Source organism: Haemaphysalis longicornis, unplaced genomic scaffold (assembly GCF_048455015.1).
Source record: "Haemaphysalis longicornis isolate Haplotype H1 unplaced genomic scaffold, Haemaphysalis longicornis Haplotype H1 scaffold_8, whole genome shotgun sequence".
NCBI lineage: Eukaryota > Metazoa > Arthropoda > Arachnida > Ixodida > Ixodidae > Haemaphysalis > Haemaphysalis longicornis.
In genome coordinates, this window is record NW_027526445.1 from 151,500,814 (window position 1) to 151,512,928 (window position 12,115).

Sequence of the window (12,115 nt, forward strand, 5' to 3'; positions counted from 1 at the left end):
TATCTTCTTCTTCCAGTTTATCTTGAGTTACTAATTGTCTTTCTAAGTGTTTCTAACAGATCTAAATCCGCCAGCCTTCCTGTCAATCTAGAATTTGTCACCGTCACTTCCTCAGCCGAGAAAGCTCCGTTATCGCATACCAAAGTTGTAAAAAAGGGCCCAGTTTTTCAGATATAACAAGATTGAGGCTATCCTTGGGCCGTGTAACTACATTTAAGCATCACCAAGTTTGTATACGGACTCCCATGTTCTGTAAATAGGTTCGAGCTTCCTTAAAGTGTCGAACAAGAAAACTCTAATTCACGAGGTAATATAAGCGTGTGCGGGACACGTGTCTGCGCCGAATGACGTGGCCCATCAACTTTTCAGCAGAGCACGCCACCACGGAGGTAGGGGGCGGTATGCACGAAGAATCGTATGTAGACAAGGCAATGGTATTCCTTAGCGACATAAAGCTCCTTTCTTATTCAATGCTTACGTTGCAGTTAATCTCTGGCTTTGATACAAGGAGACGTTGAACCCTGCGTGTACTTTTAGATTCGGGAGCAATAAAACCCTCGAATATAACATGTACGCATCCGCGGCAGCAAGCTTTCAGCGTCCATCCCACTTTTTATAACCGCTGTGGTGTAGGATAATATAGCCAACGGCCCCTTGTCTCTTGAACTACAATTGAGGCTTTGCTCTTAATCGCCACAGAATGCGTGAGCGCGTGAACACCCTGATGTGCCTGATCGCGGTCCTTGTGGCCGTCGTGCTGCTTGCCATTGGGTTAGCGTTCACCTTCTTCGTCATGGCTATGGCCAAGCCCGGTGAGTGTCATCATTTCTATTTCTACCAGCGCATCCGTAATCAACTTCATCCCCCATCGGTTTTGTTGGGTCTACCGGACGCCGTCGTCCGGCGGCTCGATTAGTGACGGCATAACAGAGAGGACCGTCCACCAGCAGAGAGCCCTCGCAGGCGAGAATCATAACAGCAGACGACCGAGTGGACGGCTCGGCTCACTCTACCCTTGAAGAGACCCCGAAACCCATTTCGAACTCTTGTCTTTAAAAACATGAAATGCTTCCAGAACGTAGTCAACAACCGCATTCAGTATTTTGATTAGGTGGCCACAAAGTATTCAGTCAACTACTAAGGCGAAAAAATACAGCACTAACGAGGACCAAGGAAAGAATACACAAACACGCGCTGCTTTTTCAGGACTCGTGTTTGTGTGTCCTTTCTTTGGTCCTTATTTAGCGCTGTTTTATTTTCGTCGTAGGATGCAGAGCAACTAGCGCAAGTTAATACCTTAGATTAACTCCTAGTCAAATATTACGGCTATACGCCCACTAGCTAACTCCAAAGCTTGACCAAGAAATGTATCAGGCTTAACACTTTTAAACGTAGTTATAACTAGCGGACGCAAAAAACTGTACACAGTGTTTCGTGGGAATTTGCCTCTGCTGGTGATTTCTCAGCCTGCGGTAAAGTTTACTTCATCCTGTCAGTTAAGCTGAAAGGCGTTCGCAGACAGCCCGGCCTGCACGCAATCGATGGCGAGACTGAGGGACCAAGCGGCGGCGAAGCCGCCGTTTCACCTTCGCCTGGTGACGTGTTCCGCTTGCCCTGCAACTCACGCACAAGCCGCGTTTACTTGAATTCGACAGTAGCTAGTCACATTTCATAGCACATCACGAGTAATGCGATGCGCTAGTGTTTACATGTAGTGCATTACCCCTGGTGCGACGGTGGCGCCATACGGAGTCGCACATCGAAAGTAAAGCAGAGTTTCAGGCGCTTTCAGTGCTTTCGGCGCGGCTGGCTCGCATTTTTTTCTCGACTCGCATGGTTTGGTGCTTCGAATCCGATTAATATGTTCTTAAACGCAAAAATGCGCTTGCATGCCTTACTGAGGTTCTCGGTATGATTCCTAATGCGATGCGGTCGCGTTTACGGGCACTTTGAAAATCAACTAACGCGTCTAAACCCACCCTTGCCGGGAGCAATAATGTGACGTGCTCTCCTAGCGCACTAGCCCTCGTTACATGGGTGCGATGCGCTAGAATGTTGATACGACGCGATGTGATGTGCCACTTGTCGCATTCATGTAAACGCGGCTACAGACAGCCCAGTCGGTGCTCATTGATTGAGCGCAGGAGAAGCAGACGTGGCAGCCTCCCTTCGTCACGTGATACCTCAGCACTAAGGCTCCGAGCGATAAGAAAGGTAGAGCTTGCGTGCCGGTTTGTGCAGGCCACTTGCGGTGCTACGAATCACCTAGAAATACGTAGTGCAGTAAAGCTGAGGCTAAGGATTTTCCTCGTTCTCTGTCTGAGCACTGTTCGCGCTTTCCAGTTATTGCATTCAAGCGATGTCGCTTCTATCTCACGGATTTCTTTCACTGAGATAACTAAAAGCATTCATGTATCCCCCTAAACAGGATCCTAACAAGAGTAAAACAGCAGCTGGAAGACGTAACAGCTGCGAAGAGCGCATCACGCTGTGCCGCTCTGTTTTGTCGATAGGTACAGCTCTATCAGCGCTTCCAGGCCCGAAGTGAGAGTGGAAGCGGTAATCGTCGGTGTTCCAGGGTCCCCTTCGCTGTTGTTGGCAGCACACAGATATGAAGGTTGCCGGAAAGATACAAATGACGCGAAAGAAATCCCTGTTGCCGTAGCGTTGGTTCTACCCAAAATAAATGAAGCTGCCGCAAAGGCAAAAGGTACTTTCCGCCCCTAAACCTCAGCGTGTTTCCAGATCCATCTATCTGCTGCGTTCTGCGAAATGAGCCGCCATCCCCTCGGAAAATTGTAAGCACGAAACACCGCACCAAACAACACTGTTGAACATTGGCACGAGCGGTCCGCTGCCTGAATCAGCAATTAGTTGCCAAAATAATGTTGTCCACGTAATGCCGCAGTGGCTCTGTGGCTAAGGCAGTGTGCTGCTGAACACGAGAACGCGGATTCGATCGCGGCCGTGGCCGCAACTTTTTGGGTGGACGCCAAAAACGAACAGGCGCGTGTCTCAAGATTTCGGCGCATGTTAAGTATCTCCAGGCGTTCAAAAGCAATCGGGAGCCCTCTACTACGGCGCGTCTCACAGGAATAGCTTGCGAACGCTAAGCCCCCCAAATTTGAGAATTTTGAAAGCGTAAGTCTACTCAGGCGTATGAAAAAAACGTTACTCTCAACTGTGTGAATTATTAAGTAGGTTACACATATCTACACGTTTCGAAAAATAAAGTCCACATACTTCAGCCATTCCGCGACGATTTATCGATCCACGTTTGCAAGCGAAACTGAGTAAAATGAGCCTGTAAACAAATACTATTCCGCCAACCCCCCCCCCCCCCCTCCCCCCCCCCCCCATGTCACTGCACGTTTTGTCCCTGTTTTCTGCACCTGTGAACGATATATAAACTTTGGTGCGGCAGTATTCATCCAGTTTTATAGATTTGTTGATTTCGCTTAAATTTAACACTCGTTGATATCTGAACATTACCTTAAAAGAGTCAAGGTATTGTATGTGTTGAAGAAGGGACCAGGAAGAGCCAAGACGCCCACGGCGTACCAGAACTGGAAAGCAGCGTCCTTCCTCTTTCTTTATTCCAGTGCTACTGCGCCGCGCGCACTTCATCATCCTCTACTTCTATGACATCCTCCCCGGGGCTCTTGGCGAGCTCTAGAGGGTACAACTTTTGAACAGGACGGGTCAGGAACTGTCCATTCGGGATTCGGACTTTGCAAGCACAAACTATGCCGTCACGACCGGGATGTGTTTCCGCTATGATTCCTGTCGTCCAAATTCCACGTGGACCCTTTCCTTCGATGAGCACGACGTCTCTGAGTTTAACAGATATGGTCTTTTTTGACTTGACACGATGGAATGATGACAGTTGAAGAACGTAGTCCTTTGTCCATCGCGACCAGAAAAGGTTTAAGAGTTGTTGGCGGTAATACCATTTTTTCGTAATTTCTGCAGGATTCTGTTCACACAGTTCTGCGCACACAGTTGGTAATGATGTTAAACGTCTGCCGATGATAAAGTGAGCAGGTGTGATGACTTCTGGCTTGTTGATGGAGCTTTCCACGAAAGTGAGAGGACGAGAGTTTACGACTGCTTCTATTTCACACATGAGTGTGCCCAACTGCTCTTCGGTTACAGATGCCTTGCCCAACGTGAGTCGTACGGCTCGCTTTACAGAACCGACCAGTCGTTCCCAGAATCCGCCCCACCAAGGTGCAGCTTCCACGTTAAACTTCCATGTGATGCCACGTTCAGCAGCGAAGTTGCGCATTTCGTGAGAAGAGCAGAGTCTGTACATGGAACGCAGCTCTTTGCTTGCGCGCTTGAATGTAAGGCCGTTGTCCGAATAAACTACACTTGGCACGCCTCTTCGAGCTATAAACCTCTGGAAAGCATACATAAATGCTTCTGTGGACAGACTTGAAACTATTTCCAAGTGTATAGCCCTTAGAACAGCACATGTGATGAGGAGGATATACACCTTGCGAATTTCTCCTCTAACCAGTAGGGGCCCGGTAAAGTCAATTCCGATTATATCAAACGGGTTGGACTTCCGAAGTCTCTCTTCCGGATCAGGTGCCGTTGGAGCTGAGGCAGACTTTGCTTTGTATTTTTTACATGTGCTACATGAGTGCAGGACGCTTTTCGCTCGCTGGCGAGCTTTTGGTATCCAAAATCTTTCCCGCAATTCTACTAACACGTCTCTGATTCCGCTGTGTAGTAGTCTTCTGTGATCCGAGTCGATGATTAACTCCGTGACGTGACATCTTGACGGTAGGATGATAGGGTTCTTCGTGTCTTCGTTTACAGTGAAGTATGATAATCTACTTCGCGCTCGCAGCAGTCCTTTGCCATCGATAAACGGGCGAAGCATCGCGATGTCGGAGTTTCTCGGATCTTGCCCTAATTTAATATCCTTCATTTCTTGATGGTAGTGTTTCGCTTGTTCTGCTTTTATCAAACATTGTTCCGCCGTCCTTATTTCGAATGTAGAGAGTGGTCCTGTAGGTCGCTCGGAACTTCTTACACAAAATCTTCTGGTCCATGCAACTACTCTGAGAAGCTTATGCAGACTGCTAAACCTCTCGACAGGTATAACTTGTGCTAGTTCATCTTCGTTGCAACCTGTCAGCTCCACATGTGTCAGCTCTGTTGACAAATCGCGGCTTGACACTTGAATGTCATCTGGCCAATCTTCTTCGGGCAACTTAAGCCAGGTCGGTCCCTCCCACCAAAGTGAGCTGCTAATCAATTCGTCAGCCAAATAACCTCGAGTTAGTGTATCCGCGGGGTTGAAAGATCCTGGGCAATGACGCCACTGAATTGGATGGGACGTTCCTTGTATTTCCGCCACTCTGTTCGTGACGAACGATTCCCACTTCCTGCCGCCACGGATCCATCCCAATGCTATCGAGGAGTCTGTCCAAAACGTGATAACTGTCCTTCTGTCAAAAACCTTGCTTTTCAGGTAGGCACCCATTCTTGCGGCGATGAGCGCTCCCATGAGTTCCAACCTAGGTACGGTGGGTTTTCTGATTGGAGCCACTCTCGTTTTTGCGAACAAGAACGATGTTTCCGTTCCTCCTGCGCTGTTCACGAAACGAAGGTAAGCAACCGCCCCATATGCTTGCGGACATGCGTCACAAAATATGTGAACTTCCCAACAGTCCGATCTGTTTTCAGCGTCTGAAAGCAAGTAGCGTTTGACTCTTGTCTCTTGCAGCTTCGGAAGAGAATGAATCCAGTCATTCCATTCAGACTTCAGGTTATCCGGAAGAGGCATGTCCCAACGAATTTTCTGTATCCAAGCTGCTGAAACAGGATTTTTCCTTTGATGACAAATGGACAAATCAATCCTAGTGGGTCAAAGATTCCAGCTATTGCTTGGAGTACGGTCCTCTTTGTCGCTGGTGTCTTGCTGGATGCAAGAAGCGCAGATTTCATGCTAAGGTGAAGTGTATCATCTTTTCTCCAAGCGATGCCAAAAACTCTTCTGTTTTCAGGAGGCAATACGGGCTCTTGATTGCTTGCTTCCGCTTGTCGTTTTTCGCTGTCGTCAAAATGATCTTGCAGAGAAGCGGAATTTGTCGACCACTTTTTCAGCGTCATGCCGGCTTTAAGCATGATGCGATTGGCTTGCTCATAGATGCGTAGAGCACTGTCTTTTGAATCCGCTCCGGCAAGGAAGTCGTCAACGTAGAACGATGTCCTCAGTAGTTCCGCCGTCTTCTTGTCCTCTTCTGAAGCTTTACTCAAGTGGTATTGAATAGTGGCCGAGAGGAGAAATTGGCTTGATGTAGCTCCGAAAGGAACACGTTTCATTCGCCACTCTTGCAGGTGGTCTGCCGGGGTTCCAGTTGGTAAGCTTGAATACCAGAAGAACCGGAAGGCGTCACGGTCTTTCTCTTGTTCGCCGATTTGGAGGAATGCCTTCTCCACATCTGCACTGAGTCCAACTGGGTACATCCTGAACCTCAGTAGTAGCTCCAGTATATCAGGGTTCAAGTTGACTCTCTTGTGCAGGCATTCGTTCAGTGAGAGAAAACCCGGAGAAGATGACGATGCATCAAATACTACTCGTAGTTTTGTAGTTGTGTGATATTCCTTGAGCACTTTTCTGTGGGGCATATAGTAAATCCGCTTGTCCTTTTCTGGCGTAAAACGTGCCTCAGGAACAATCTCTGCGTGACCATCCACGAGGTACTGTCGTATGGCTTTGTCATACCTTTCGAGAAGGTCTTTGTTCTTATGCAGACGTTGCACCAAAGAAGCTAATCTTCTCATGGCCACGCAACGGTTGTCTCCGAGAGCTGTCTTCTCGATAGGCCTCCACGGAAGAGCCACTTCATAACGTCCTTCAATCTTGGTAACTGTCGATTCGAATTCCTCTAACGCTGGGTTTTTGATCTCACCGTTGTCGTTTGTGCTTATTCCCATAGTCTCCAAGTCCCAAAACTGTCGGGCAATGTCGTCTTGGCGACAATCTTGCTCCGGCCAGCTCATGTTACTGTGCAAGACGCATACCATGCAGTTAGACGGCGCGGATTGGTTTGCGGTGTCTGTGGCACCTTGAAACGTCCAGCCGAAAATTGTGTTCACGGCCACAAGGCTAGAGTTAGTATGGCGCGTAACTTCAGCTGTCAAAAGCAGCCACATTTGATCTGCTCCGATTAGAAGTCCAATACTGTCGTCTCCAGTGCTCCAACCAAATTTGTCTGAATCACCGATATTTTTTCCGGTTTCTTCGAATTTCTTCACGAAAGGAACATCAGCCAAGTATGATTGAATATCCTGGCATATTTCGGGAATTTCAACCACGTCCAGAGTGCATTCTGAATGATCAAGCTGGCTTTGTAGTTTTAGGCGGACAATACGATATTCGCGAGTTTTCTTTCGGCGAGTGTTTCCAAACGTGTTGATGGTGAGAGAGACTTCCCCTACAACAGGAAGGTTCAGTTTTCGGGAGATGTCCTCACGTAAAAAACTCCTTTGGCTGCCACGGTCGATGACCACGCGAAGGAAGCATCGTCGCTCTGGGAGACAGCCCATGCCCGAAAAGTCTGAAGCAGTACGGTCTTGCTATGCTTGACGTTTTTGCTCGAGTCCGTATCCGCATAGAACGCTTTATCCGAGTCAGGTTTAGGTGGTTGACTCCCGGTTGTCGACTGCAAGCATAGCGATGAAGCATGCCTCCGTTGACATTTGGAGCATGAAATCCGTCGTTGGCAGTCCTGTGAGCGGTGTCCCTTAGCCGTGCATCTAAAGCAGCGGGCTTCTCTGGTAAGAATCTCTCTTTTCTCATGGTCCGGCATCTTTGACCTACACTGCTCCGTTTCATGAGTGGTACTGCGGCAAAAACAGCAGTAGGTTCGTTTTGTCGGCGAATTTTCAGCGTTTTGAAATACCGCCACTGTTGGAGGATGTGGTCGGCGAAATCCACCTCTATTTTGTTCCACGTTTCCGTCAAATCTCTTTTCTTTTACATCAAACATCGTCTGGCATTTATCTCTACTTTCCAATTCCACTTGAATGAAAGATATTAGGTCTTGTAACCTTTTGTCAGCTGCCGTCGCGTATTCGTCTTGTGTTGTGTCGGAAGGGAGCTCGGTGTTCGCTCGACGCCGATGGTACTCGATCACGATGTCCGGTGGAAGGCTCCGGAGCAAAACATCGGTAAGCATCGATGCGTACGATGTAGTAGGCACCTTCAAGGCTTTTAATCCCCGGACATGACTTTGCAGGGTGTCGTAAAGTCTTCGCAGTCCGGCAACATCAGAAGACGACTTTAGAGCTGGCAGGCATCGCAGGCGGTAGAGATGTTCTCGCTCGATGCGGAAAGGTTCGCCGAACCTTGAGCGAAGCATGTCTATGGCATCTTTGTAGCATGCTTCTGTCGTTTGAAGGTTAGCAATGGCTGAAGCAGCCTCCCCCGATAAATACATTCTTAAATAATGAAACTTGTCCGTTGTTGTTGGTGAAGGATTTTTGTCAATAGTCGCTTCGAACTGTTCCCAAAAAGGAAGCCATTTACTTATTTCTCCTCGAAAGGTCGTAATGTCAAGTTTCGGTAATCGTGGTCCACCTGACCGAACGGCAGACTGAAGGTCATCTCGAGAAGCTGAATGCTCGACGCCAACATTGTGCGTAATCGCTGCGGGACGTTGATTCTTGAGAGCCTCTACCACAGTCCTTAAACTTGACAATGCGCCGATGGCTTCGTCTTCGTACTGCACGATAGTCTGAAGCTCGGTCTCAAGTATCTCGACGGGAATTAACGGGTCAAGCTCGGCGTTAATTGCTCGCAGTTCAGCGTCGCACGCTGTCAAACGTTCAAGCAAGTTCTGAAGGCTCACCAAGTCAGGAGTTGAAGATTGTAGCGCTGCGTTCACTTCGTTGATCAGTTTCGTTTGCTATGCCCGCCGGGTCGTTCGTTTGGGCTTCAATCGGTCCATGGTCGTTCCCTCTTCTCCCGGCGGTTCGTCGCAAGCTCGGAGAACGTCGAGCAACGGGTTTTCGGCACCAAGATGTGTTGAAGAAGGGACCAGGAAGAGCCAAGACGCCCACGGCGTACCAGAACTGGAAAGCAGCGTCCTTCCTGGTACTAATTCTTGTACCAGGAAGGACGCTTGTACCAGGAAGGACGTACTAATTCTTGTACTTGTACTAATTCTTTGCTATTTTTATAAATTCGAATTTGAATTTTATTCGAATTTCGAATTTTATATATTCGAATTCGAATTCGAATATATTCGAATTCGAATTTTATAAATTCGAATTTGCGCTCAATCAACGCAAATTTGTTAATTTAAGTTTAAAGTTTGTTTAAATAGCCTGGTTTTCTCCACTGCAGGACGACGGCCTCTCACATCGACTTCCTGGAATTTCTGTATTGCGATGCCCTGGTTCAATCTTTCCCTCCAAAACAAGGCGCCATTTCCATCAACCAAGTGCCGGATAGTGTACGAAATTCGTGGTATTTCAGTTAAAGGAAAAGGTTATGAAGCCTTCGGTGTCGCTTTAAAAAACACTTGTTTTTCTGATTTATTACTCTACACGACCACTTCGGCTTCATGACCTGATTACCTTTATGCCCCCGTGCTGCTCAGGATGTGTAAAGTGTTAGAGGGATCTTACAAGCATGGTGGGACACCCAACATACCGTTACCAATCTCGTCCTTGGTAAATTCTAAGGTTTATCTTTAAAGGAACAAAGCACCCCAGTGATGTTCACCTTCTCTGGGTATTAGTTCATATTGTAACAACAAATGGAACAGCGTTGAAGAAGCTGTTCTAGTCCTGCTAGTTAATAGATTTGGGCTGCGGCAGTGACGTGAATCGATGTGTACGTTCCACACAGGTTCACGCAGAAGTTTCGGAGGGTACGCGGAGGACACCACGACGACCACGGAGCCCACAACCAAGGCTACTCATAGGAGGAAACACCCCAGTGAGTCCCACCGTCATTACTGGGAAATGGTTCTAGCTGCCGGTTTTCGCGAATGTTATAGTATCTCATGGGCTGGCAATAAGCTGTTTCTAGCTAATCTAGAAATTACGAGTTTTAACAGCGGAGCTGTTTTAACCTTGATTTCCAGCCGTGCCGGGCGTCGCTCAAAAACGGGGCGCAGCAAAGTGGAGGGGAGTAAATGCTAGGCCCAGAAGGGTGCGGGTAAGTGGCCGGGAGGCAAGGAGTCGACGAGCAGGTGTGGGGAGTGCTCGTCGAAGCGCAGATGTTCGGGTGGGGAGACGAGCGCAGGGGATTGGCTACACCTAGTAATGGCGTAAGCTCTGACGTGCAGGTGTTCTAGTTAAGAGGGACGGCGACCGGCTCCACTGTTTCCTCAGTATTCTCATCTAAATTGCGAAGTTCGCCTACTTTTTTGCGTATGTTATGGCAGCTGCTGGGCTGGCAACGGACTGATTCTAGCAAATTTGAGCGCTATAAATTGTGAGCCTTTCCGACTTTCATCGAGTTCAAAAAACTGGTGAAGAGATGAATTCAGCTATTTCGAGCGCTATGGATGGGCAGAGATTTTGTAACTGTTGTGGCATATTCGTATATTCGCGCATACCTCCCCCTGTCACATTAGACATCGCCGGACAGTTCAAGCAAAACACTGTTGGACTTTACGTGCGGCGCACAGCTCATACAGTGATGGGACCCTCAGCAATGACTTCGGTATTTTTCTATTTCTCGCACTCGTAGCTGTTCACAAGTTAAAGCTTTGTCATGGTGCCTCTTAGTAATAAGCTTTGTGTGGAATTGCCAAACGTAATCAGTCAGAACAATGAAATACATGAATAAGCGCAATGTCCTCGATCTCCTTTTTGAATTCCTAAGCATTTCTATGCGACTCAGCAAAGAAACCCACCCATTGATCTGTAACGCTTGATGTTTCACACTTTGGCCGCCTCCAAAAGGCTATTGCTAAACATCGCTAGGGTATTGATATTTTCTCGTTATACCGCTTATATTCCCCTGAAAAGGAATTTCTAGCAATTTAATCGGGTACAATTGCGAAGGTGACTTTAACGGGGCTTGGCGTATAGCAATCCATCGATGGTTACATCCGGGTTCTTATGGAAGCATCATACTTCGATATGAAACACGTTATATTGTCCCTGAAAGAATCTCTTTTCAGTGACGCATTTGGCAATATTTAAAAGCCCAATTCAAAGAAACTCAGTGTATAGCTCTTAAATGGACTCTGCAACACCTTCTTTTACTTTTTTTTGTCCTAAACGCTTTCACAACATAGTCAACAAACACACTCAGTACTTAGGATAAGCGGTGACAATGTACCTCAGCCGAAAATTAGTGCTCTATACAAAATTTCTCTTCCTCGGTCTTGGCGTTCTTCGACCGCTCAAATTACGTTATTACAGAGGTGTAACACCGATGGGCCGGCTTTATTTTAAACGCATTCGATAGCCAATTTAAAAACAAACCCACAAAAGCAAAGCAGTAACGGAAGGCCCATATGCTGCGACGAGCAAATCACGCAGTGCCGCATCGCGCTGGCGATAACTGTAGCTTTCTGCACTGCTTAGAGTCACGAAACCAGGAGTTCAACCATTTATCGGCAGTGTTGGAGAGTCCCTTTAATATGTATCCATGAAGTCGTAACGATGCGCGTACTTAATACATGGCCCTGGGCCTACCTAGTTTAATATCGGACTGCTTATATCACCCTTGCAAATAATTTCTTCTCGGCGGTGTACTTCTGTATCGTAGTAAAGTCAATTTTAAAGGGGCTCAGTGTAAAAATCAGAGCCGCTTAGTCATCTGATATTGACCGTGTGGAGCTTCTGAAATTTCTTTTGCGTGTTACCCGAACATAACTGCAGACTTTAGCTAGCATCACTGAAGATTGTTTCCACACTTTGAGTGTACATAAACGTTAACACATCAGCTCGTTGATACGCACGATACAGAGGTGCTCGTGGAAGATGTTGGAGCCACCCGTCGCCCCGACGCCGGCGGCCTCTGCCAGGCTCCCCGCCTGGTGCACTGTTCGAGCAACCTGGCGCCGGTTCTCGGCGAGGCCTGGTTCTACATGCCGGGTGCCACCGCGAAGGGCAGCTGCCTCCAATGGCT

At 47.7% G+C, this 12,115-nt stretch overlaps 1 protein-coding gene across 1 annotated transcript in view; it reads left to right on the forward strand.

The window, feature by feature from the left end:
- Window positions 1-668: 668 nt before the first annotated feature.
- LOC144148856 (uncharacterized) overlaps window positions 669-12,115 on the forward strand; it is a 16,232-nt gene continuing 4,785 nt past the window's right edge. The window contains exons 1-3 of the mRNA XM_077680375.1: window positions 669-812; window positions 9,875-9,964; window positions 11,953-12,115. The exon at window positions 11,953-12,115 is cut by the window's right edge and continues 95 nt beyond it. Of these exons, the coding sequence (XP_077536501.1) occupies window positions 701-812; window positions 9,875-9,964; window positions 11,953-12,115 (365 nt within the window). The 5' untranslated portion in view covers window positions 669-700. The remainder of the gene's footprint in view (window positions 813-9,874; window positions 9,965-11,952) is intronic.